Source organism: Lactuca sativa, chromosome 6 (genome assembly GCF_002870075.4).
Source record: "Lactuca sativa cultivar Salinas chromosome 6, Lsat_Salinas_v11, whole genome shotgun sequence".
Taxonomy (NCBI): domain Eukaryota; kingdom Viridiplantae; phylum Streptophyta; class Magnoliopsida; order Asterales; family Asteraceae; genus Lactuca; species Lactuca sativa.
This window is the reverse complement of record NC_056628.2, coordinates 41269531-41296191: the sequence shown is the minus strand read 5'-3', so window position 1 is coordinate 41296191 and position 26661 is coordinate 41269531. Positions and strand designations below refer to the sequence as shown.

The following is a 26661-nucleotide window of genomic DNA, read 5'->3' as shown; positions in this document are numbered from 1 at the left end:
ATAATATGTAACTTGGCATATTCGTTTACTAGCTAGATGAAGCGAGTTAGAACTCCCAAAAGCACAAAGCAAGAAACATTTGAGCATTAAGTAACCAGAACCAAGCATAACCTAATCAGTCCATTTTATCACCGACTGATCAACACTAGCATGCAAGTCTACAAGCTCATACAATAGGCATACAAAGTTATCTCTCCTAGCATTCTATCATGCAAAAACTGAGCAGATCCTTAGCCCTAACTAGCATGCGATTCACAAATTCACAGATCAAATCATATCAGATAACATGTATGAGTAATTTGGTAAAAATTACTTGAGTTCGGCTGATTGCATGCACCATACCCTTCCTTATTTTAGAAAAATCCTTTTCTTAAAAATTTATTCCTTTTTGAAAAACTTTACCAAATCCTCAGTATGATTTTAGACACACCCGAGAATGTGCCCGAATCCCTTAAACCAAGGCTCAGACACCAACATGTAACGTCCCAAAATATGGTCCAAAATTTTCATTATCAATTTAAATAAAACATTATTCCAAAAACATTATCCATACAACCCAATGAAAATAAGAGTATCAAACATCATATCAATCAGAGTAATATCTCAAAAGCTTAATACATATCATGTGTGTTATGCAGTTTTCCCAAGCTCTTCCCCTTGGAACCAGAAGTACCTGAAACATAAACAGAAAACCATAAGCACAAAGCTTAGTGAGTTCCCCAAACTACCCCATACCATACATAATAAATGACATACTGGGCCCCACCCAACATCGAGCCCCGCTCGTATACAGATATGTTATTCTTAAGCCTCGCCTGACATAGGGCGTCACTCACTATACAGATACAACACACACACACACACACACACATATATATATATATATATATATATATATACCACATAATCATGCTAACAATTACAATGATCATAAAACAATAACACATGTTTCAGTCATCGAGCCTCGCCCGACATCGAGCCCTGCCTGGTATACATAGCAGCATATAACTACTGCAAGGGTCACACAGACTCCTAACATCCTAACATAAACAATAAGGGTCTACATTGGTACCTTAGACCCGCTATACCCATTGAGGAAACTCACCTCGACTGCTAAATCTCACTGAAAAATCCCTGGCTTCCAGTCCAACGAATCCCCGAGCTAATCGATACCAAATCAACACCCAATTAACATTTGGGTTCCAATCCATAACCATACTTCCAATAATCCATACTTGGGGTAAAAAGAGCATTTTACCCCTCACTTAGTTTGGCCCAAGGCTAAGGCCCAAAATCAGAATCTAAAAGGCCCCAAACCAATTAATCAACTAAGTCCCACTTGTGGCCCAATTTTCCAAATTAGGCCCAAATCCCTTCATGGGCCTTACCCTAAAGCCTAACAAATTTTCCTAGTCCAAAATACTTGTACTCAGATGTCCCAAAAAGAACCCAAGCATCCAAGCCCAAAAAAATGGTCCAAATTTGAAGCATAAAACGCTAAGCCCAATAGACTGAGTACACAGGGCGTACCCAGCTGTACGCTAAGCGTACTTGCTAAATGGCTTGTACATCGTGTTTACATACTTGTATGCCCAACATACTCACCCAATAAGCCAAATTCCACATTAAGCACTTAATGCATAAGACTAGAAGCCCCAACCACATATCCAATTCCTAATAAGCGTCTATAATCATAAAGTCACTGACTTGGTGACTTTGTATCCCCCCATAAAGACGCAACTTCAAAATATAACATCCTACTTTCATTAAATGGAAATAAACTCATGCATGGATGGATCTAAACCCTAAAGGTGCCAAACTTTTGAACCTAGAACATTAGAAACACCAAGAGTGGCAACTCATAGCTCTTAAAGTGGTATCAAACCACTAAATCACATCCTTGGGGAGAAAAAGGGAGCAAATCTCATATATAATAGATCTAAGCCATAAATGAAAAAGTTCATAGCTTAATACCTCAAACAATTCTACTTCTTGAATTTGGACTAAATCACACCATAATGGACACAATGAGCTTAAAACACAAGGAGAGGCTTAGGGTTTTGAATGTGAGGCTTAAGGGTCAGAGGAGGCTGAGAAATAAGGGTTTTATAAGCCATAAGGATAGATATATAGTGTCCATTCTCAAAAATTTAGGGTTTTCATTAAGCACACGTACGCCCCACGTACATGGCTATACACTCCGCGTACGTGTCCGGAACCCCGTCTAACCCTCGCATGAGTACGTTAAGCGTACCATGTGGTACGCCCCGCGTACTCGCTTTGCAGCTGGTATGTCAAGCGTACCATGTGGTACCCCCCACGTACAACATAAGGATCAATATGCAAATATCAAAATACACAAGGGGCCATATTGGACATACCAGGATTCCAAGTGTTACATATAGACAGTCAAATACCTGATTCTACCCTAAGCCTTTCATCAAACAAGAACATGAAATAAGGGTAAACCAAACATTCTTAGGCTATAAATATTAGTTATGCACAATTATGATTCATACACTAAGCAACTACAATAATGATGTCAATTTCATACCATAAATAACCCTAGGATATCAGGCATCATATGTCAAGCAATTCTATCATGCAATTCCTAAAGATCCCCTACCTATCACTAGCATGTTATTCTAACATAAACATAATATCAACAACAGTGTGGTAACTTGGGGTATACTTACTAGCTTTGACTGATGGTACACATCACATCCTTCATCGGTTACTTTTGAAAACAATTTTGAAAATCATTTTTAAAACTTTTGTAGTTCCTTAGTTTGAGCTTGGATTCACATGCATGTTACTCCAACTCACTCAAACCAAGGCTTTGATACCAACTTGTAACGTCTCAAACTCACAACAAATTTAAACTTTTCAAAACAAACCATTTTCTAAAAAGAAATGTTTACATAACCATTGTTTTCAAAACATTATTCAAAATCAGAGTCTCCAAAGATCGAATCAACATAAAACCAAGGATGTGTATGGTCACGCCTTCGCCTTGCCAAGGTCCTCATAAGTACTTGAAACAAAACTAAACCGTAATCCGACGCTTAGTGAGTTCCCCCAAATTACCACCACATAAACATACCAAACAACAACATGCATACATAGCCTTCAACATGAATGGATCGCCTCACTGGGCTTTAGCCTATCTAGACCGCTCTCTGGGTCTTCAGTCTAACTGGTCCGCCTTGCAGGCCTTCAGTCTATTTGGACCGCCCTGGGTATCTTGGCCTTCATTACAAAGCAAGACCGCCTCAACCCGATATACCATCACATATCAACATATACCATAACAATCAATAACTAGCATATATAGGTAGTCATACAGATCTAACAGATCACTACAACACATCAACATCCTATATACCAGGATACAAATCTAATAGATCACTACATCATAACAACATATGATAAACCCAGGATATCAATCCAATGGGCCGGTCTTGGTGCCTTCGACCCATATGTCCAGTGTGAATGCAGTTTGAATAACTCCTAGCTCCGACAACCGGCTCAACCTAAATCCTAAATGTCAAAACATTTTCCAATTCTAAGTTATTAACATCACCCTAAAATACACTTGGTCAAAACTTGTCAAAATCAACAAGTCAACTTAGTCAACCCAGCCGAGTCAACTCAGGGCTCATCCACGGGGTGTACTCGAGCTTTGACCGCAGTCAGGATATTGACCACGTATGCGCTGCATACCCCAGATTACGCAGGGCGTATGCTCATACTTCCCATTATCTCAACAAGAGCTTAATACATTAAGCTCTCACATCCAACTTTCAGATCCAATGCCAAAATACCACTAACAATCATAAAGTTTCCAACTTTATGACTTTGCATGCCCATTAAGTGCTTAATACCCAAAATCCCAACTTCTTAATGCCTTAAGACTTTCTAGAGCATGCATGGAGGAAAACTAAGCACCAAGACCACATTTTTATGACTTAAGACCCCTCATAAGGTCTGTAAGGATACTTATTTGGTCAAGAACATGCCATGCTCAAGAATCACCATATTTGGGACCAAAAGTGCCATAAATGAAGAAATGGCTAGATCTACAAGTTAGGGTGGTCAAGCAAGGAGCTTTTTACCTTTTGGAGGTAGCTAACAAGTGAAGAATTCCAGATCCATGTTTCTTCCAAGATCCAAGGTCCTTGCACCAACTTCTTCTTCTTCAATAACAACACCAAAGCACACAAATGAGGTCAAAATGCACTCTTCTCACTTAGGGTTTGCTAGACGGACATTTTCTTAGATGGGGGTTGATGAGGGAAGGATAAATGAGGCTATAATGATGCTTATATATGGACCGAACTCTAAAAATTAGGGTTTGGAGTTTCTCCACGTACGCAGTGTACGCCTAACGTACTAGGGTCCGACGTAGTACGCCCAACATACACAACGTACGCTCAACGTACTACCCCATGACCCAAAATCACCAAAATGCCACTATGGGTCATTTTGCACTCTTTCTTATACTCAAGAACAAAAATGCAATATTTGTTCATACATAGGGTTACAATTGAAAATACCTCAATACCGGGATGTTACAAATCGAAAGGTTGGATAAAGAAGATGAACTGTGTTTTCTTGGGAGAAGGACGACGGATGTTGACGTGAAGATGATTGAAATATGTTCGGGCATAATCATTTCCCACATTTAAATACATGTCACAAGTAAAATGACACATATGCCCTCACCTTATTTTAATCAAATGCAACTTAACAACCCAAATGTGACATAGTTAGCAAAAATGACTATATATCAAAAGTTTTTAAAAAACGAGGACCTTTCTTGATGATAAAAAATGTTAGGAACTAAAAGTCCATATTCTGAAAAGAAAGGACCATTTATGAAGTTTATTAAACAATTATGTCTTGTTATGCTCTTTTTGATACGTGCATTCAACAAATATTTCCACGATTCCTCTAATAAAAGCTAAAAACAATTTCTCTTAGGAATTTTTATATTAAAAGTTTTTTGCCGGTTATAATGTATGTTACATATAAGCTATTCAGTACACAATCTTTACTTGTAAGTGAAATTAGGTATATTAGACAAAAACTTGTGCATGAATCTGGGAAATACTTTTTCCCCTTCATATTATAAAGTTATATAATATACGATATGAAGTGTTGCTATGAAAGTTTTGGCATTTGTATGCAAAATGTATGAAAAATATAAAAAATATAAATATTTTGTAAAATGATATATACATTCTAAATTTCCAGAACATATCGTACAAATCAATAACGTGTTGTTATAATAAATTCCTTTAAGCGAAAAAGGACTTCATTGCTAAAGTATAATTAATTAATGAATTCTATATAAGTCTAGAGATAATTGCTAAAGTATAAAGTCAAATACATATATTGAGCATTCTAAATTTGTCTTCTTCTCTAATTTTTATACATATTATACTCCCCCCACATTCAAATCAAAAGGTTAAACTCAGGTTAAAAGAGATCACCTGTTTCACTAATGTCGTACAAGCAAAGATGTTGACAAACTTGCTAGAATTTCATGGAGCACCACCATTTGATCACTATGACTAGGAATCATTCAAATTGAAAAGAAATAATGCCTAACTAACAAATTCATTGATATTGAAAATAAATTGAAATTCTCGTTAATTTAGTCATATCAGCTACTGTATCACGACATTCCTAAATTGTGTATGTTTTATCCTTCACTTAATTCCAAATGCACTATCAATAATGTCGAGAGGATATATCACCTATTTCGACTTTTCTTTCAAGAAAATGTGGTTGAAATAACAAGTACTTTTACGTTAAAACAAATACCTTTATTTAAAACAAATACCTTTATGTTACACAACAAATCATTATGATGCTAGATAAACCTTTAATCTGAACATGTGGATTTAGATCTTGGAGCAATTTAATTTCCAAATGATCACCACTACTTCATCTTCATAGACTTAATTAGTGGTGACAAAACCAACAACTAAGGAACGAAAAACCAAATTATTGACAGCTAAATACCAATCCAAAGTTCCAAACTAATCGGATTAACACTAATTGTTGGATAGGATCAATACTTTGATGAAACGTATCAATCGACTAAAGAAAAACGGGGGGAAAGTTGGAAGGCCTTTTGTATACAAGTATCTCATGCTATTATATATTATGTGGTTTGAATTTTGAGATTTGAATTTGGTGTATGTAAGATTGTAATCTCTAGAGGACCAATTTTTGTGTATGTCTTTTGATAGGTAATCAATAAACACCTACTTAATAAAAATATACACTTACTTTAAATAGTATTTTTTTTGTTTTTTTTTTTTTTCTTTTCCAGTTTGAGAACAACAAAGTACATTAGATTTCTCATCGTGTTTGTAAAATCAATAAAAAAAACATCTTCACCCGCTTCCCATCATATCCATTTTTCATCTTCTTTATCAATTTTTTTATAAAGCGAAATAAGTTTTTTTTTATTGACATAAACTCGAATACCATATTTAAAGAGATAAACACCAATGATCTTAAGGCCTAGATTATCCTAGCTTCTAACTTGTTTTTCAATAATCAAGTGTTAAAATTGCAAGAAAATTTCCTTTAGATTCCCACAAATTTGAAGGGAGACAGTTTTTGTCTTCTCCTTTACTTTTTAACAAACTAATAATGAAAGTGATTAAAAATATTATTAATTTCGTATCTTAGTTTAAATATCTTTGTTTTTTTTAGTTTATTACATGTTTTGCGAAATACCCTATATACAAACCAGACAATAAAGTATTTTTTGCAATACGAAACGTCATTCATCCACTCGACATAAGCCATGAACTCGTACGATGCTCTATGATAACTGATAAATGTGTAAGGGCCCAATGCACATTGCAAATTATGTCAATAGGCCCCATGATAAGTGTGTGATTTTATACGGACACAAAATCAATACATGCCATCCACTTATTTTTAATAATATTTACATTTAATTATAAAAATTAGGTAGGAAAATCGTTATTTTCAATTTTTATGGAAAATGATTTTCGGACAATCTGACAGAGTTCATCTAAAAACGTTGTTTTCTTCTCGACAGCGGCTTATCGGCTGTAATTTAAGTATTTTTTTTTAATTTATATATAATAAACAATATTTCAATCCAGTGATATGGAAGAAATAAGTATTTTTATTATATTAGGTTGAATTTATATTATTTACTATTTCTTAGGATGAAAATTCCGGATTACTTGATATATATATATATATATATATATATATATATATATATATATATATATATATATATATATATATATATATATATATATATATATATATATATATATATATATATATATATATATTTATTTGTTTTTAGTAGCGGAATAATAACCTACTGGTTGTGAGACCCATGTATTGCATGTGTTCATTGTAAAAAAAAATATTAAATATACAGATCAACATATTTGAGAACTTTGAATTTATAAGAAAATAAGAAAAATAATGATTTATTATAACGGAAATTTTTTTTATCTTTTAAATTTAAACAAATAATTTAAATAAAGAAAAAAAAACTAATGAACTTTAATTTTGAGAATTTTTAAATTAAAAATGAGTTTCTTAGTGAATTAATATTCATTTATTACTATATTTATTGCAATTATTATATTAAGATATTATATGAAATTTAATAAAATAGAAAAAACTCATAAAATGACATGTGGAAAAAAAATTAATTCAAAATAACCATCAAATAACATTTGACAAATTGAATGAGATTGTGACAATTGACAAAAAAAAAACCTTCATTTATTGGAAAGGATTATAAATTAAAAAAAATATTGATTCTATTAAATGGTACTGATTATTATTTAAAAAGTTAATGTGATTTTAATTTGTATTTTAAAATATAAAATATGATTTAATTGTTTATAATTATTACTATTTTTAAATGAATCGTTAAGTTTAATATTAAAGATCATATTCAGTTCAAATAAATTACTATATTTAAGATGAATATTTAATTATAATTCAGAATATGAACTACTAGGTTTAAACTCATTTACTGGTTGATATATTATAATAAATATAAAAATTTAAATAAATTACTGATAACCACAACAACATAAATGCTAGTATAATGCATAAATAAGAAAAAATATGAAAAGTATTCAGAAAGAAGACTTATAATTGGAATGCCTTTCATAAAATTGAAGGTATGTACTTCTATTTTTTTTTTTCTATTTTATGACCACTTTAAAAAACATTTTAATAATTTTAACCCCATATCATGTCATAATTTTACCAAACACTATACAAATACTTCTCTTAATTCTACGCTCCTTAAACTTGTTTTCGACATGATACCTATTATATAGATATATATTTCTTAACATAAACTCCAGTGTTGATTGGAATGTTGGAAGTATAAAAGACCAGAAAAATGGCAAAGTTAACACCTAACACAAGATATCCATAAATGGTTATGGCAATCGAGATTTCAACTTTTAAGGCTTTTAATAAAAAGCACATGCTGCTAAATGAATCTTATGTTGTAAAGGGCCTATAAACGCAAATTATTAAAGATAAATTAAATACCATTCTACCTATTTTAAATGGCGACATGTGTCACATACGTCACACATGTCACCATTTAAAATACTTATCCTCCTACCTATTTTAACATACTTGTCACACCTACATATCCTCCTACCTATTTTAATATACTTGTGTGACATGTGTCACACAAATATGTTAAACTATTTTATTTTTCATTCTATTACACATGTCATCATTTAAGATAGATAGAAGGATATATAGAAAAAAATGTAAAAAGATTTTAATTTCTCATTATCTCATTATTGAAATAGACTTTTCCATTACATATGTATACAAAAAAAGATATGAATAAATCAAAATCTAAAAGTGATTTCCAATATTCTTTATCATCATACATAATATTTCTATCTCTATTAACACTTCAGGGTCACAACATTCGAACATTATTTTCGTCTCATTGTACACTTCATTGGTGCAACTTAATACAAAACTTATGTCTAACAGTGACTTTTGTATTCCTGATTCCAATATTAGGGTATGAGAACACGACGATGATGCGATTTGGAAACTATATTGGAATTAATGATATTCTATAAAAAAAAAAGGAAGTATGGGATTGTGGTTCTTCTAAGACTCCGAGAACAGATGGTTTTTCTTTTGGGTTTTTTTTTAACATTACTGGGATATTTTGGAGGATGATGTGGTTGAGTTTGTGACTCATTTTTATTCTCACTCCTCGATTCCTATGGGGTGTAATGCTTCGTTTTTTACTTTGATCCCCAAGGTTAGAGACCCGAAGAATGTGAAAGATTTTAGACCTATTAGCATAACTGGTTGCCAATATGAGATTATTGGTAAAACTTTAGCTAATAGATTAACGGATGTTATCGGTAGTGTGATGAGCATGGAGCCGTCTGCTTTTATTAAAGGAAGACAGATTATGGATGACCATTTTCTTCTTAATGAGATTGTTGCTTGGAGTAAGGCTTCAAAAAAAATCGTGTTTTGATTTTCAAAGTGGATTTTAAGAAGGCTTAAGGTTATTTTTCTTAGGAGTATCTTATGGAGATTATGCAGATTATGGGATTTGGTACTTTGTGGTGTGATTAGATCAAGGAGATGTTTTATTCATCCACAACCTCAGTTCTTATGAATGGATCTCCTCCTAGATAATTCCATATGTTTAGAGGTTTAAGACATGGGGATCCTTTATCACCCTTTCTTTTTGTTTTTTTTAATCATGAAAAGTGAACCTCTAGCAATCCCAAGCAATCAAGTTCTGATGTTAACTGAGTCCAAGACGAGTTGAAGTTTCGAGATGAAGATCAATCCGAGAGCAAGCTATTCCGAGATCAGAAGTCTGTTTAAGCATTTAGTGCATTTTGTCTTATTGTTGATATAATAGTTCATAAGACTTACTTTTATGTATCTTTTAGATACCAGTTTGTTAAACACTGATTATTATCCAATCCTAGGAATGTTTCTCGGTTTGTACTATGTTCCTCCTCCACTATAAGGAGTGAATGTTTTACCATTTTCAAGTGTGTGAACAATTCAAAGTTATAATCTTAGAATAGCAATTATTCTCTTCACATCAGTTTCACTTTACCTTCAGTTCAAAGTTCTTTCATCACATTCTTCTTGTTCCTTAAATATCTTTACATTGATTATACTTTAAATTTTATTCATTTATTACTTGAATACTTTGTTGAATATCTCATTCAAGTCCTAACTGGTATTACCATATTCAACTAGAACCTCACATTTAGAGCAGACGTTGATCTTAAAAATCAACTCAAGGTTTGAGTTTTCAAACCTTGTCCTTGCGCATTGATTCTTGTTCTCACAATTGGTATTAGAGCTTGAGTGGTTGTCCTTTGAATCCATAAGAACAAATTATAGTTGATTTGAGATTACCTTGGTGTTTCAATAATTTATGTGTTCAGGATAAAAGCTCTTCTGTATACCACTTTTGCTCTAATATCTTAACTTCAATGGCTACTCCTAATTCTTAACAAATGTATTCAATACAAATAGAAAATAGAGCGAGTTGCCCTTCTCGTGCCCTACTGCTAGTTGTTGAAGAGTATGATCACTGGAAAGTTAGAATGGAAAGGTTCTTACTTGATAAGGAAAAAGGTGAAGAAATATGGAGATCTGTAAAAGAAGGTCCACATGTTCTGGTCAGATAAACCGTAAGAGATGCTGCTGCAACTCTCTTCAGCCAAGATGAACAACGTCAGACACCTCTCATTGTTACCGACATAGAGAAATTGCATGCAGATCAAGTTGCTTTTTTCGAGATGGTGTTCGGTGTTCCTCATTCTCTCTTTGAGCACATTAAGTTGTGCAAATCTGCTAAAGAGATTTGGGACACTCTCCAAAGCTGTTCAAAGGATCAGAAAGCATGAAGGATAAGCGTTTGACTTCGATTGTCATCGAGTTCGATAACTTCACCACAACTCCCGGTGAATCAGTTGCCTTGGATTCTAACAGGTACCAAATCTCCGTCAACAACATGACACCTCATGGGATTGTCCGAACTCCGTTAGAATACAGTCTCAAGTTGATCAATAGTCTTGGTAAAGGATGGGTAAACGTGAAATTGTGTCTATAGAGTAATGGATCTCTGAAGAAGCTGAAGCTCCACCAACTATTTGATGAGCTTCAAGGTCATGAATCAAATGTTGCACAAACTTTGAGAGAACTCTTAGGAGGTCCTCTAGCTCTTGTTAGTTCTTTCGATCCTCAACTCTCGAACCCCTCTATTTTGGACCCATTCAAAGTTTTTATCCCTCCCATTCCATCTGTTCAACCCTCTCCACCAACTTTACCTGTTCTTTCTAATTCCAACTATCAATTGGATGGATACCTTGACCCAAAATCGATGGACTCCGAGCTTCGCTTTCAACAAGAGTGTGCTTTGCTAATCATGAAATACATGCGGGCATGGAACCCCAATCAAAAACCATATCACAATCATTTCCAAGCTCCTCATCAAAGTAATCCCCAGCCTTTTCCTAAATCCTCAGAGAACCCACCTGCCTACAAATCAAACATCTCGACACCAAGTAATTCCTCATAATCCTGCAAGAATCCGAAGTCAGACAAACCTAAGGTCGTTTTTCATAAGTGTGGTCATGGAAATCACTTTGCCAAATATTGCATGGCTGAAGCCACACAGAAACCAAATATCAAGGACTCTGCATACTATTCCTGCCGATCCCAAGAAATGGTTGCAAGTGAAAAAACGATCGTCACCATTATGTTAAGAGATGTGGGAGGGTATTAGTCATCTAGTGATGAAGATGATGTGAGTTTTGGAAGAAACATGTGTCTTATGTCTAGACAGACAATCGAATGCGATGAAGGCTACTAGTCATCTGGATCAGAAGGAGATAATGAAGATGCTGAGCCAAATTTCTGCTACATGGCAACCAACGATCCACCAGGCAGAAACATCATTCAATAGGTAAAATCTATGATTACTGATAATAATTTTAATTTATCTCTTTGTGAACCATATATAACCTAGATCCAATTATATATGAACATCATCTATAAAGCCTATGAGTCTGCCATAGAAGCGAGTGAGAAGATGGAAAGTGAATTGAGTCATCTTAAAGTACGTTTTGAGGATAGGAAGCTTAATATAGAGTCGTTAGAACGAGAACCTGTAATGTCACAAGATGATTGTATCATTCTTAAAGACAAATGTGAAATCACTTATTCTGAAATGAATGTTTTAATTTCTGATAACAAACATCAAAGTGCCCAAATTCATGCTTTACATCATGCCATAAATATTCTTGAAGCTACTGAACAGATGACTCATAATTTTCGTCATCCTTGGTCCAAAGCACCTGGTCTCGGAAGTGAGTTTCCGAAACATATTGCTCATCCCTTGAAGGAGTTACAAAATCTAACTTTTATGGGAGACATTCTAAACCGCAAACATTCAGATACCCCTGTCTCGCCATTGCCACCCCTTCCTAAGACCTCAGACTGGTATTCATCTCTGATTCCTGAGTTTCGACCCATAGTTGTCAAGTGTCCTGATTCCATGCCTCTTCTGCCTCTAATACCCTTGGACTTGAATCAGACCTCAGAATTATTCCCTAGCATTACCCATACTATAGTTCAGTTTTCGAACCACAATCCTCCTAATAATTGTGTTGTTAAGGAAATAATTCTAAGGATAACAAGACCTGACTCGCATAAATCATATTTTGTTTAGGCATCTTTTAATAGTGACGTAGAAGAAGAAATCTTAGTATATTATTCATCTAACTCTTGTGTTTCTAATTATCAAGTGATTTCAAAATAACCTTAGTGCCAATCAATCCTAAGTTCAACAACCCATCTGCTGGCCAAACTTCCAAGTCATCATCTGACTCCAGGAAGAAACCTTTGTTGAATAGGAAATATGTCGTCGATCCTAAGATAGAAGCCAAAAATGCCCTCAAAAAGGAAATTAGGTCAAGACATGACCCCAGATTCATTGAGAATTCCAAAAAGAAAGTATTTCGGACTATGAGCCCATCCGCTAGGAACCACAAAACATTTGCGCTTGTTAAGATTCTTAAGAGGCATTCTAATCCTCCTAGTTTGCTAGCTCAAAACAAAGTTTTCAGTCCCATTCGGAAAAAGATTGATGTTGATACTTATCCCACCAATACTAACTCTTCTTGGACAGTTTCCTCTGTATTCATTGTTAAATCTGATGGTACGATTTTCAAACCACAACAGTTTTCAAAACCAAATGTGCCATCAAAAGTAGCGAACAAAGAACGAGTTGCTTAGAACACTTTTACTCAAAAAAATTTCAGATGATCCAAAACAAAATTTTAAGTGGAAAGTTAAAAGTGTTAAAAAAGAAACTGCAACTTCAAGTGACACTCTGATTCCTACAGCTCCGAAAACTGTTGGTCCGAGAAAAGTTGTTTCCAAACAACCTGTTGTTGAATATGATTTATGGATCAATGAGAAGACAATGACTTTCTGCTTCTTTCCAAAAGAATCTCGGAACAAACCCTCTGAGACATCCGTTGCTCAAAAGTCACAAGATAAGTCCAAAGCCCGTGCCAAAGTCCCAAAAACTAACTGGTAGCCTAAAAACTCCAAAATTCAGTAATTTTTACAGGCACTCTGTGCTATGGAACAACATACAATATGATATATTGATAGCGCCTGTTCCATGCACATGACGAGGCATAAAGATTTTCTGTGGGATCTTAAACTCTTACCAAATGCTGGCTATTTGATGTATGGCAACAACTCCAATTCTCAGATCAGAGGTTATGGTATCCTCACAAATGGCAATTTCTCTGTCTCAAATGTGGCATATGTAGCTGACCTGAAGCACAATTTGATAAGTGTGGCTCAACTCACTGACTGCAACTGAAGAGTTAAGTTCTGCAAAAAACATAGCTACGTCATGACAGAAGATTAGAAAGAATGTATCATCAAGTCAAATTGCAACAAGAAAATGTATCATCTAGCCATCAACATGATCGTTGGCAAGCCTCAACTCTGTCTACTCTCAAAAGTCGTTCCTGACGTCAGATGGTTATGGCATCGGAGGCTTGCTCATCTAAACTTCCGATATATGAATGATCTTGTTTCCGTTGAAATGGTCAGAGGTCTGCCACTACTCAAGTTTGAAAATGATCATTTGTGTGATGTGTGTGAATGTGGAAAGCAATCCAAGAAAGGTCATCCAGTTATTATTGAAAATCAATTTCGGAACCATTAGAACTACTTCATATTGATCTTTGTGCACCCTCCACTGTAGAAATTCTGCATCACAAAAAGTACATTCTTGTGATTATTGATGATTTTACAAGGTTCACTTAGGTCTTCTTCCTCACGCTGAACTCTGAGACTTCCTCAGAACTTATCAACTTCATCAAAGGAATTAAATTCTCGCAAACTACCTGTAAGACGAATCCGAAGTCATAATGGCTCAGAATTCATCAATGTCACCATTGAGAAATTCCTCTCTGATAAAGGCATTGACCATAATTTCTCACCTCCCTACACTCCTCAAAAAAACGGTGTGGTTGAAAGAAGAAACATAACTCTCGTTGAAGCTACTCGATCGACGCTTAACTTTGCAAATCTTCCGCTTTATCTCTGGGTTGAAGCCGTGTCCACTACCTGCTTCACTCAAAATCGAAGCATCATCAATCGACGCTTCAACATGACATTGTATGAAGCCATGAATGGTCGCAAGCCGAGTATCTCATTCCTACATGTTTATGGCTGTCGGTTCTTTATTAAAAACAATCGTGATCAACTCACAAATTTTCAAACCAAATCCGATGAAGCAATCTTCCTAGGATACTCAGCAAAATTAAAAGCTTACCGAGTTCTGAATCATCAGACTCATATTCTTGAAGAAAGTTTTGATGTCACCTTTGATGACAACTATGTTCAGAACTCTGGCCCAACCCATGTCATAACCCACATCATGGAGTCCGATGCTCCATCGCCAGGATGTCTGAATTCCTAAATTATTCATGAATTTGACTTTGAAACCCTGGTCGGACCATCAAAATCAGCTCTTGATGCGGAATCTCGATCAAGACCATCCTCCTCAACCGCAGTTCCTATTTCCAGAAATGTTTCTAGTCTGACTCCCACTTTTTTTTTCATTTGATTCCGATCCAATTCAACCTTCTCAGGTTGAGGGGGAGAATATTCTTCCCTCTCTTGAGTCAAATGTTAAAGAATTCCAAGATGCAACAGATCAATTCACCGAATTCGGTCCTATTCCGAACAACAACAAAGACAATGCCAACTTCTTTGACTTCCCAAACGAAGACAATGCAGATATCTCTAGTTCAGAAGTTCAGGGGAGCATTATCCTCATATTCAAACTGTTCAGGGGAGCAACATAACCCCACTGTTAATATCGGATCATTAGCTGCACAAGAGCTTCCAAGATTACATATCTGGACAAAGGATCATCCTCCAAACCAAGTTATAGGAAATCTCAATGCCGGTGTTCAAAATCGCTTTGCTACTAACATCCAAAGTGAATGTCAGTTCTCGGCATTTATCTCAATGGTTGAACCAAAATTCATGAAGGAAGCATTAGAACATGTTGACTGGATTACAACCATACAAGAAGAGCTAGCAGAATTCGACCAAAATAAAATGTGGACTATCGTCCCTCCTCCACAGGATCACCCTATTGTTGGTACGAGATGGGTTTTCCGAAACAAGCTAGACGATGCTGGAGTCATCATTTAAAAAAAAAACAAAATTGGTGGACAAAGGATTCACTCAGATTGAAGGACTTGATTATGACGAGACCTTTGCTCCTGTTGCCCGTCTTGAAGCCATTAGAATCTTTCTTGCTTATGTAGCTCATAAAGGCTTCAAAGTTTACCAAATGGAAGTTAAAAGTGCTTTTCTTAATGGTGAACTAGATACCGAAGTGTATCTCCAACATCCTCACAATTTTGTCAATCATTCTTATCCGGACTATTGCTATAAACTCTAAAAAGTTGTTTATGGCCTCAAGCAAGCTCCTCACGCCTGGTACGAGACTCTCCAGGATTTCTCAAGCGCTCCGGTTTTCAAATAGGAATTATCAATCCTACCGTATTCCGAAGATCAAATTGAAAACATCTCATGCTAGTCCAAATCTGCATTGACGATATCATTTTTGGATCCACAGATTCATCAATGGTTGTTGATTTTGCCAAGTTAATGGTTAGTCGAATCCAAATGAGCATGAATCATGAACTAAGTTTCTCCCTCGGTCTCCAAGTAAAACAAACCAAAAGAGGAATCTTTATTCACCAATAAAAATATATTTCCGAGCTTTTCAAGAAATATTTAATGGACACCAGTGCCTCTGCAAAGGTTACTATGGGTTTCGGACACAAGATCTTCTTGGACCCATCAAGTATTGATGTTGATGAAAAGTGTTGTTACGTCCATAACTATTTCTGGTGTGTACTTGACCCGGTTGGCATGGTCCATTTAGGTTGCATGGCATCATGATAATTGGATAGATAAAATGAGAAGGACACTGATGATTTGTTAATATATTATAAGTTATAATATATTAATATGAAATCATATTATTTAATTAGTATTGATCAAGAATTAATTTGGAATTAATTTTGTGATCAACAGGAGACTAATTAAATATATGGGGATTGATTGTGTAAATCATCCATCCTTATATAGTGGGCTTTAGACCCATGGTTTATTGGATTGGGCTAAAACCCATAGGGTGCTCCATGGATGCTCCATGGTGGTTAAACCTCATGGATCATGGAGGAAATGAAAAGCCATGTCAATTAGGGTTTACATGGTGTAACCCAACTTGTGACACACTATAAAAAGACGCCATAGGCTAGCAAAATCAGCACATAGACAAGAACAAGGAGGGGTAGCCGATTTTGAGTGATAGTGTGCTTCTCTCAAGTTATTCCAAGAGTTGCGGTGTTGTGTGAAACATTTGAGGCATCACATTTGGGGTGCTAGACTAACAAAGTTGTTAAGGAATCCACACAACAAGAAAGGTATGTTCTTCTACTAGCTTTTATGTTTCAAGTTCCCCATGCCATGCTAGTTAGGATAAGAACTTGGAAAAATCAAATTTGCATGTATCTTAGTAAAACATAGATCCAAGGTTTCTAGGGTTGAATGTACACCATAAGAGTGTTAGAATGCTCAAAACTCATTAGTGGTATTAGAGCCTAGGTTTGTTTTCTTGATACTTGATGCAAATTGTTGAAGAAAATAGAAAAATCTACAATCTGTTCAGTGGAATCGCCGAGTCCATGGGGGGACTCGACGAGTCCAAGCGTATCTTCATCCTACTCGTCAAGTAGGTTCATGCACTGGTCGAATATTTGGCCCAAAGTGCAGTTTTTCGAGTTTTTAAGCTGGAATTGGACTAGAATCATTATACTAAACTGTTTTGGACTTATAAAACTTGTTTTTGATGTGGTAATGATTATGCTAATCCAATTTCCAAGGTTATTATAAAAAATTTCAAGTTTTATATGTGTATATATGATTCTTGAAATTGTTGATATGAATGTTCATACACTTATGAGTTTGGTAGATCATAGGAATTATTTGCAAATTGTTTGTTAGTTTAATTCTTGATCTAGATGTTTTAATGGATTCCATAATTTGTCCTCAAGTTATGGATTACCAAAAGTCTTTTCTTTTAGTGTCCATTAAAGAACACATAGGTTACATAAAATGAAGAGTCTTCATTTTAATATACCATTAACTCATAAGTTATGAAGTTGAAAAGTTTTGAATAGTTAGAAAACTTGCCCTCAAGCTTTGGAACATGTAAAGTCAGTTTAGAAAAACTTTAGTTCCAACCCTTAGAATTTTAAAAGTTAAAATTTAGCCCTTATACTTTATAGTATTATAAGTTAATAATATATATGTATGAGATCAAGTTGTTTTACCGTTAGTAGGCCTCATTCACGAAGCCAGTCTATAAGGGGGGTATAAGGTTGTTGCCTATAAAATGGCAGCTTAATGGGTGTCCACTCTCACCCACCGCTTCCTTGACTGGTAGAGGGTCGTTAGCCGAACAGGTAGGACAATGACTTTAATTCTCATTAAAAGTATAATGATTATTATCAAGTAACTAAATGTTTTATAAATTCCAAATCTTAGTTACTTTAGGAAAATGTGAATTTGGTGCTAACCCATGAAATTACACTTTGCACCTTGCTTAAATCGTTAGTGGAGCGTGTGTGGTTAACCGGCACAATAACTTGGATTTAACAAGGGTGGAAAAGGGTTGCTTAAGGTTTATCATAGATCGGTGGAGCGTGTGTGGTTAACCGGCACATCGATTAGGTGATAAACATTAAGAGTACCAAGTTAATTTTCATGGTTATTCACACCTTGTTTTGTGATCCTCAACATCCCAGTCACAAAACTTGAAGGGCACAATCGAGATTGAAACATGCCATTGAAAAGTTCAATGAATCTCAAAAGAATCTAGGAGTTTCAAAAACCAATTAAAACCTAATAATACATTTCGCTTTCATGGTGGAAATTGGTGAATCGTCATTCACCTACCTTCAAATATTTTATAACTTGGATTACGACATCCCTCTTCTAAGTTTTAAAATATTGTGTTAGGTCCTAGCCTTAATATTACATTTGGGTGTCATATTAAGGACTATCTATATATCTAATCTAAACTTGTGTTTCTTCCTTTTCAGATGTCTTCCAACAATGTTGCTTCTGGCTCAAACCCTACCGACTCCTTCTCTCTCATGAACCTTTGTTGGAGAGTCATCTTTAATGGGAATAATTTCAATGATTGGATTAGGAACATAAGGATGGTCCCTCGCTATGAGGAAAAGGAATATGTCCTTGACAAGGAGTTGAAGGAACTTGATGAGTCTTCTGCTACTCCAGAGGAGATCGCTGACTTCTGGACTCATGAGAGAGATGCCACTAAAGTGGAATGTATCATGCTGGCCACGATGACAGCCGAGCTCCAAAAGTCCTATGAGGACTTTTATCCTTTTGAGATGTACCAGGTTATGATGGAAAGATACCATCAGAGTGCTCATCAAGAGCGGTATGAAATAATCTCCTCCATGATAACAACCCAAATGAAAGATGGTGAGCCCATCACAGGCCACATGCAGAAAATGCAAAGGTTTGTGGACCGTCTGATGAAGTTGAATGTGAACTTCCCCGAGGAGTTGGCAATTGACATCATATTGGACTCCTTACCTTCTTGTTATGATCAATTCCGAATGACCTATCATATGAACAATGAGGAGATCACACTCAGCAAACTTCAAGGACTTTTGAAGACCTCCGAAAGTGGTCTTAAAGGCAAATCGGTTATTACCACTCCTACTCCTACCACCGCCCCTGTTCTGGCTATCGGGCAAGGTAAAGGGATGAAGAGGAAGAGCCCCTCGAAGGGTACCAAGGGAAAGTCTCTTGATGGATCCTCTTCAAGTAGAACCAAAGGTGGTTCTGTCACTCCTTCTGCCAACCCTAAAGAGGCTGAATGCTTCTATTGCCATGAAAAGGTGCACTAGAAGCGAAACTGCCCAAGGTACTTGCAAGATGTTAAGGATGGGAAAGTGAAACCCAACCATGCAGGTATTTACACTATATTGTCTAATAACTCGCCATATTCTAATTCTTGGGTCCTTGATACAGGTTGTGGTATTCACATATGTTCTGATTTGCAGGGACTAAGAAGAAGTGATAATATGGAGCATGGGAAGATAAACTTGATCATGGGGAATAGGATAGTTTCACCTGTCACCAAGATTGGAGTTTATTCTTTGTTGCTAAGTAGTGGTTAAGATTAGATTTGAATAAATGTTGTTACTCATTTTAAATGGCGAGAAATATTATTTCCTTTCACGGTTTGTACAAAAAAAGGATTTACTTTTTCATTTGATAATGAATGTGGTGGTATTAATGCTTTCTATAATAATGTTCTTTATTTTAAAGAATTACCTTGTGATGGTGTATATGAAACTGTGTCGGTTGCAGATAACCTAGGAAATAATGTGTTGTGTATTGATTCTTCCACTATCTTGGATAAAGCATCATTATGGCATTGCCGTCTTGGACATGTTATCAAGAAACGCATAGGCCATATCCAAAAGGATGGAGTCTTGGAGTCATTTGACCTAAAGTCAGATGATAGTTGTGAATCTTGTTTACTTGGAAAAATGACAAAGTCACCCATTAATTGTACCTGTGCTAGGGGTGAAGGTTTGTTGGATCTTGTACACACAGATGTGTGTGGACCCTTCAGAATCGCCACAAGGGATGCTACCCGATTCTATGTGACTTTTATTGATGATTATAGTAGATATGGTTATGTCTACTTAATCAAGAATAAGTCAGAAAACTTTGAAAAGTTCAAAGAGTTTAAACAAGAAGTGGAGAATCAGTTAGGCGGGAACATCGAGATGCTTTGATCTGATTGAGGTGGCGAGTATCTTAGTACAGAGGTCCTTGACTATCTTAAGGAATGTGGGATTGCCTCAAAATTGACACCTCCCAGAACACGACAACTTAATGGTGTGGCTAAGAGGCGTAATCGAACCTTGTTTGACATGGTTCGTTCCATGATGAGTCGAGCTTTGCTACCAATCTCATTTTGGGGGTATGCCTTAGAGTCTGCCGCCCATATCCTTAATCTAGTCCCTACCAAAAAGGTTTCCAAAACACCTCAAGAGATGTGGATTGGGAAAGTTCCTAATTTGGACCACATCAAGATTTGGGGTTGAAAGGATTTTGTGAGGCGTGAGACTCACGATATGCTCGAACCTCGGAGTGATCGGTGTATTTTCATCAGCTACCCACATAAATCCTTTGGTTACCTCTTCTATAGACCCAATGATAATGTGGTCTTTGTGTCAAGGAGAGGTGTTTTTTGCGAGAGAGAGTTCATAAGCCAAGGAAACAGTGGGATGCAAATTGAACTTGAAGAAATTCAAGAGTCAAGTGGTGAAGGAACCTCAAACCCTAGCAGTCAACCTGAGGAGAAAACTCCTGTTGATCCAACTGACGAGTCTGTACCTTTGAGGCGTTCCAGGAGAGTTAGGAAGGTACTTGAGCATTACTATGGTTTCCATATTACTACGGAAGGTGAATACACTTATCAGTAATAGTACACTGGTAAGTTTGGATGAACCTAACAGCTACACGAAATCCATGACAGGCTCTGAGTCTGCTAAATGGAAAGTGGCTATGGACAGCGAGATACAGTCCATGTATGACAATCAAGTTTGGAACTTGGTTGACAATGTACCAGGTCGTAAGACAGTCGGGTGCAAATGGATCTTCAAGAAGAAGGCCGACATAGCAACAAGTGAGGCAGCAAAGGAGGCGATATGGCTGAAGAACTTCATTGGAGACCTTGTAGTAGTACCAGCTATAAAGGAGCCTATGGCGATTTTCTGTGACAGTAAAAGTGCAGTTGCCTTCGCCAAGGGATCACGGGAGATCCAGACACATCGACAGAAAATACCATTTCATTAGACATCGAATAGAAGAAGGACTCCTTGTGGCAAAGAGGGTATCATCGGATGAGAACCCAACAGATCCCCTCACGAAGGGACTGAGTAGGGTTAAGCATCTTCAGCATGTAAGGCGCATTGGGCTAAAGGATGATATTAGTTTTAGAAATTGGATAGCCTTTGAAATTTGTAAAGTGTAATTGACATTTGATGATTAAATAAAAGTTGTTATTTATTTATAAGTAAATTGTTACTATCTTTTGTCAATCATTTACTATCATTTCAATTTTGCATGTTTTGACTTCGAGAATAATTATGGTATGGTACATCATATTATTCAAACCATCCATAGTCAATCATACTTTGGAAGTAGGTAATGAGGCAAGACTGTCATGAATGGGTCTGTAGTTTGTCTGGGACAAAGGGGTTGCAGTGTTCATGAGTACTCCTGGAATAGGGGTTTGAGTATTGGATTCAACCCATGCTCACTTGTATCACTTCATGGAATTTATCTCAAGTAATCGTGAGACGGTAATATCATATAAGTCTTCAAACCTAGAGATATGAGTAGTTGACTATGAGTTGGTTATACATTGATTGTACGAAAACGCATTGGTAACTCGATGTTATAAAACGTGCTTTTGTGTATGATTCAATAAGTAGTTAGTACAAGCATATGACTCGAAGTTTATCTGCTCCTTCTAGTCCTTGGAGGATTAGAAGCGATATATGGGCCCCTCGATGATTTTGTTTTGACCTATGTACTGAGCCCGGTCAGAACCAAATTGATGTGTTCAGTTTAGTTCTATGTCAAACAAATCGGAAATCGGGAAACAAACTGCTGGACAATAAGTACAACATTGTTCCATGTATTTGTCCGGCTGATATCTTGAGAGAATAGGATTATATGATCACTTATTTGAAATGGCAGGTCATCTTAGTTCCGCGAGACTTTGAAAGAGCTACAATTGTTGATCGGTTCCTGAAGTCATACTTGCAGTTATAGTTATTACACTTATCCAAGTGGGAGACTGTTGGATAAGGTGTCTAAGTTCATAACTATTTCTGGTATGTACTTGACCCGGTTGGCATGGTCCATTTGGGTTGCATGGCATCATGATAATTGGATAGACAAAATGAGAAGAAGGACACTAATGATTTGTTAATATATTATAAGTTATAATATATTAATATGAAATCATATTATTTAATTAGTATTGATCAAGAATTAATGTGGAATTAATTTTGTGATTAAAAGGAGAATAATTAAATATATGGGGATTGATTGTGTAAATCATCCATCTTATATAGTGGGCTTTTGATCCATGGTTTATTGGATTGGGCTAAAACCCATAGGGTGCTCCATGGATGCTCCATGGAGGTTAAAACCCACGGATCATGGAGGAAATGAAAAACCATGTCAATTAGGGTTTACATGGTGTAACCCTACTTATGACAGACTATAAAAAGACCCCATAGGCTAGCAAAATCGGCACATAGACAAGAACAAGGAGGGTTAGCCGATTTTGAGTGATAATGTGCTTCTGTCAAGTTATTCCATGAGTTGCGGTGTTGTGTGAAACATTTGAGGAATCACATTTGGGGTGCTACGCTCACAAAGTTCTTAAGGAATCCAAGCAACAAGAAAGGTGTGTTCTTCTACTAGCTTTTATGTTTCAAGTTCCCCATGTCATGCTAGTTAGGATAAGACCATTGGAAAAATCAAATTTGCATGTATCTTAGTAAAACATAAATTCAAGGTTTCTAGGGTTGCATGTACACCATAGGAGTGTTAGAATGCTAAAAACCCATCAAAAAGAAGTATAGGGAATGATTGGATCATTACTCTACCTAACAAAAAGTCGTTTGGACATCATGTTCTCTACATGTTTGTGTTCCAAATTTTAGGTTAATCCAAAGATGTCTCATCTTTTGGCGGTTAAGAAAATATTTCGATACCTCAAAGGTACAAAGAGTCTCGGAATCTGGTATCCAGCAAATGAGAGTTTCCTCCTTCAATCTTACTCTGATTCAGTCTATGGTGGTCTTCAATTGGATAGAAAAAGCACCTCTGGTGGCTGTCAATTTTTGGGTGAAAGATTGGTTAGTTGGTCATCTAAGAAACAAAATTGCATTGCTCTTTCAACAACTAAAGTAGCATACATTGTTGCTGCTAGTTGCACTTCTCAAGTTCTTTGGATGGAATCACAACTTTTGGACTATGGTTATTGATTTCAACAGATTCCAATCCATTGTGATTCTCCAAGTGCCATTGTGATTTCTCATAATCCAATTCAGCACTCCATGATGAAACACATTGATATTCAGTACCATTTTATTAAAGATCATGCTTTAAAAGGAAACATTGGACTTATTTTTGTTCCATCTGACGATGAAATTGCTGATGTATTTACTAAGGCATTAGTTGAAACCAAATTTAATGGGATTTTGAACAAAATGGGTATGATGTTGCATGATCCTCAATTCTTTCAAGAGGCTTGTACTCTTTGATGGAAACATCAGAAAATGAATTAATTCCGAAGTCAAAATATTTTTCATCTCGGAATCATTTCCTCTCAGAATAAATAGGATCATTTTATGTGTCTTTTTGTCTGACCTCTTCTTCTAGTTTAAGTTCCACAACTCACCTCATCTTTTGAAGTTCATTTGATCAATATAGTTACACTGGTATTTTTATTTGATTTTTCCTTAGAATCTACCTCAAAAGTGTGTTATGAAGTTCACCTTGGAATTCAAGTCTGAAATGCTAATGTGCATTCACCTCTTACCTCTGTCCGAGCTCTGCCTCTTTACGTCTTGGAATCTCAAAATCTTTTTAAAAAATGTCCTCTAAGATCTTCTTACATTTTACCTCTGATATTGATTCTGAGTCTGTGCAATCTCGAACTCTATATCATGTACATGTGTTTTCATTTTCTCCTCGGATGCATCTTATGACTATCCATCTCGGAACTTCCTTGTTCTGAGATCACCTGTTTCAAAAGAAGTTCAAAAGGTTTTTCATTAATTTTTTTGTCTGGAACGTTTTCTTTAATGACTTAAACCTTTTTTTTTAATGATTATCCTTTAATCCTAAATTATTTCGCTTTTTGCACACGTCTGGATAAAGTGCACATCTTTTCAACTGAAATGATGGTTTTCCATTTCGCACATATTGCCATCGCATCTTTTGTCCTTGTAGGTCAAACGCACGCAGTTATGGAAGCACATTTAATGCGATCCATTTACAAATCAGTTATAATCATTACACTTTTTCTTAACCCGACCTGTTATTCAAAACCATAAAAGGTTTTCAAAACCCATCGGTTCCTTTTTATGCTCTTATCATCTTCTTCCCCTTATTCTCTCTACAAAAACTATTCTTCGAGCTCTTAACCTGTAACAATGGATTCATCCCCTAAAATCTCAAGAACTGTTCCATAGAAGAATTGCTCCAAAGGCTCTGCTTCATCTTCTTCAACAGAGCCATTCCTTCGTCAAACCACTCAACTTTTCTATCTTGATCCAATGGATTATGACAAATCCATCAGGGTAATGATTGAGTTAATATCTCGCCATCCCATCGCCATTCCACTCACAAAAACCCCAAATCCCCCAATTCCACTTCGAATCCTTCATATTGCTTTTGATAGAATCAAGATTGAAGATGGAGTTATGAAAATAAGAATCACAGACGATCACATTGTTCCTATGTCAAAACAAATGTTTCTCAAGGCGTTTGGAATACCAGAAAACCCCAAGGGTTCACAGTGTAGGAACCAACATATGAAGAGTTCCATATGTTTCCTAATGACATTGGGTATAAAGAAGAGTTCAAGGCCAATAAATTCAAGAAATCTGCAGTCCCTGGCCTTTTGATTGTCCTTATGCACCTCATTCTTCAAGGTCTCTTTGGCAAGCATGGCGGCACTGATACGATGAGCATAGATCGGCTCTATGTGGTATACAACATTTACTCAGGGAGAACAAATATCTGAGGAGGTCCTGCGACAAGATTTTCGTAAATTTTCCGTAAAGAGGAAGCCTCAAGAAATTTCAAGTCCGAGGTTATGGGCTCTGACACTTCAGCAACTCTACCGAGAGAGACAAGAGCCTATTCCGATCAACATAGAACCAATTACCAAAAGAGGTATTTCTCTCCTTTAAGTCTATAAGGATTTATAGACTTCCGAATTAATCATCTTTCGGACCCACACATAGACTACCTGACCATATGTTGGACACTTTACCATTTGAGTCCCCTTTCTTGAAATATCATTTGGAGAATTCGACTATGTGTAACCTAATTTAGTCTACCCCAGTCTCCATTGAACAACCTTCAAATGTGGTCAATCCAGTCTCGACTGGTGGCAACAAAAAGAAGGCAGCCAAACGAAAGACATCTCCCACCAAACCAAAAGTAAAAAGAGAACCAAAGTCGGTGTTTCCTCTCAACTAGATTCACTCTATGACATTACAACTGACTATGGTCATCAGCTTACCCCCCCACCCCACTCAAGCCACTCTTCCGAAGTACCCTTCGGAGCTTCAATACCACATACACACATACACACACACGGGGAGTCACCACATGATTCACACTCACCTTCCCAAAAAGGTGATGGTGGTGTTGAAAAGAGTTCCTTGCACACCTTGGAACACACTCACGAGTCACCTCGAATATCCCTCATTCTTCTACACTAGCACAATCAGAGACCCCTGTCTCGGATCCTAAGCTTTCTGATATTGGGGTTGTCCCTCCAACTTCAGGAGTCACAACTAGTCTGATACCTGGCGCAGGTAAAGGATGAACATGTTCTAATGACCCAGATTGGATTGATTATGTCAACAAGGCTCACACAAGACCTCCAGTGCTCACCCGTTCTTGTTGAATCAACTGTCATCTCTATGACCAATTGAGCCATTCAAAGCAACCTGCCTTTTGTACCTCCCACCAATGAGATCATCGATCAAGAGTTTGCATCAGGAGAAGCTCCTCATACCACAATCATCCCAGACGATCCTCCTAATTCTCCTCATCATGATTCCTTCCAACTTAATCTCGACGAAGAACATTCCACCGAGTTCATGTTCGATGATGACA

At 36.3% G+C, this 26661-nt stretch overlaps 1 protein-coding gene across 1 annotated transcript; it reads left to right on the top strand.

The window, feature by feature from the left end:
* Window positions 1-23477: 23477 nt before the first annotated feature.
* Window positions 23478-23789, top strand: LOC111893095 (uncharacterized mitochondrial protein AtMg00810-like). The gene has a single exon (XM_023889171.1). The coding sequence runs from the start codon at window positions 23478-23480 to the stop codon at window positions 23787-23789; it is 312 nt and encodes a 103-aa protein (XP_023744939.1).
* Window positions 23790-26661: the final 2872 nt, after the last annotated feature.

Coding starts and splice junctions, on each gene's coding strand:
- LOC111893095 (XM_023889171.1), top strand. CDS start 23,478: ATGTCTCATCTTTTGGCGGTTAAGAAAATATTTCGATACCTCAAAGGT.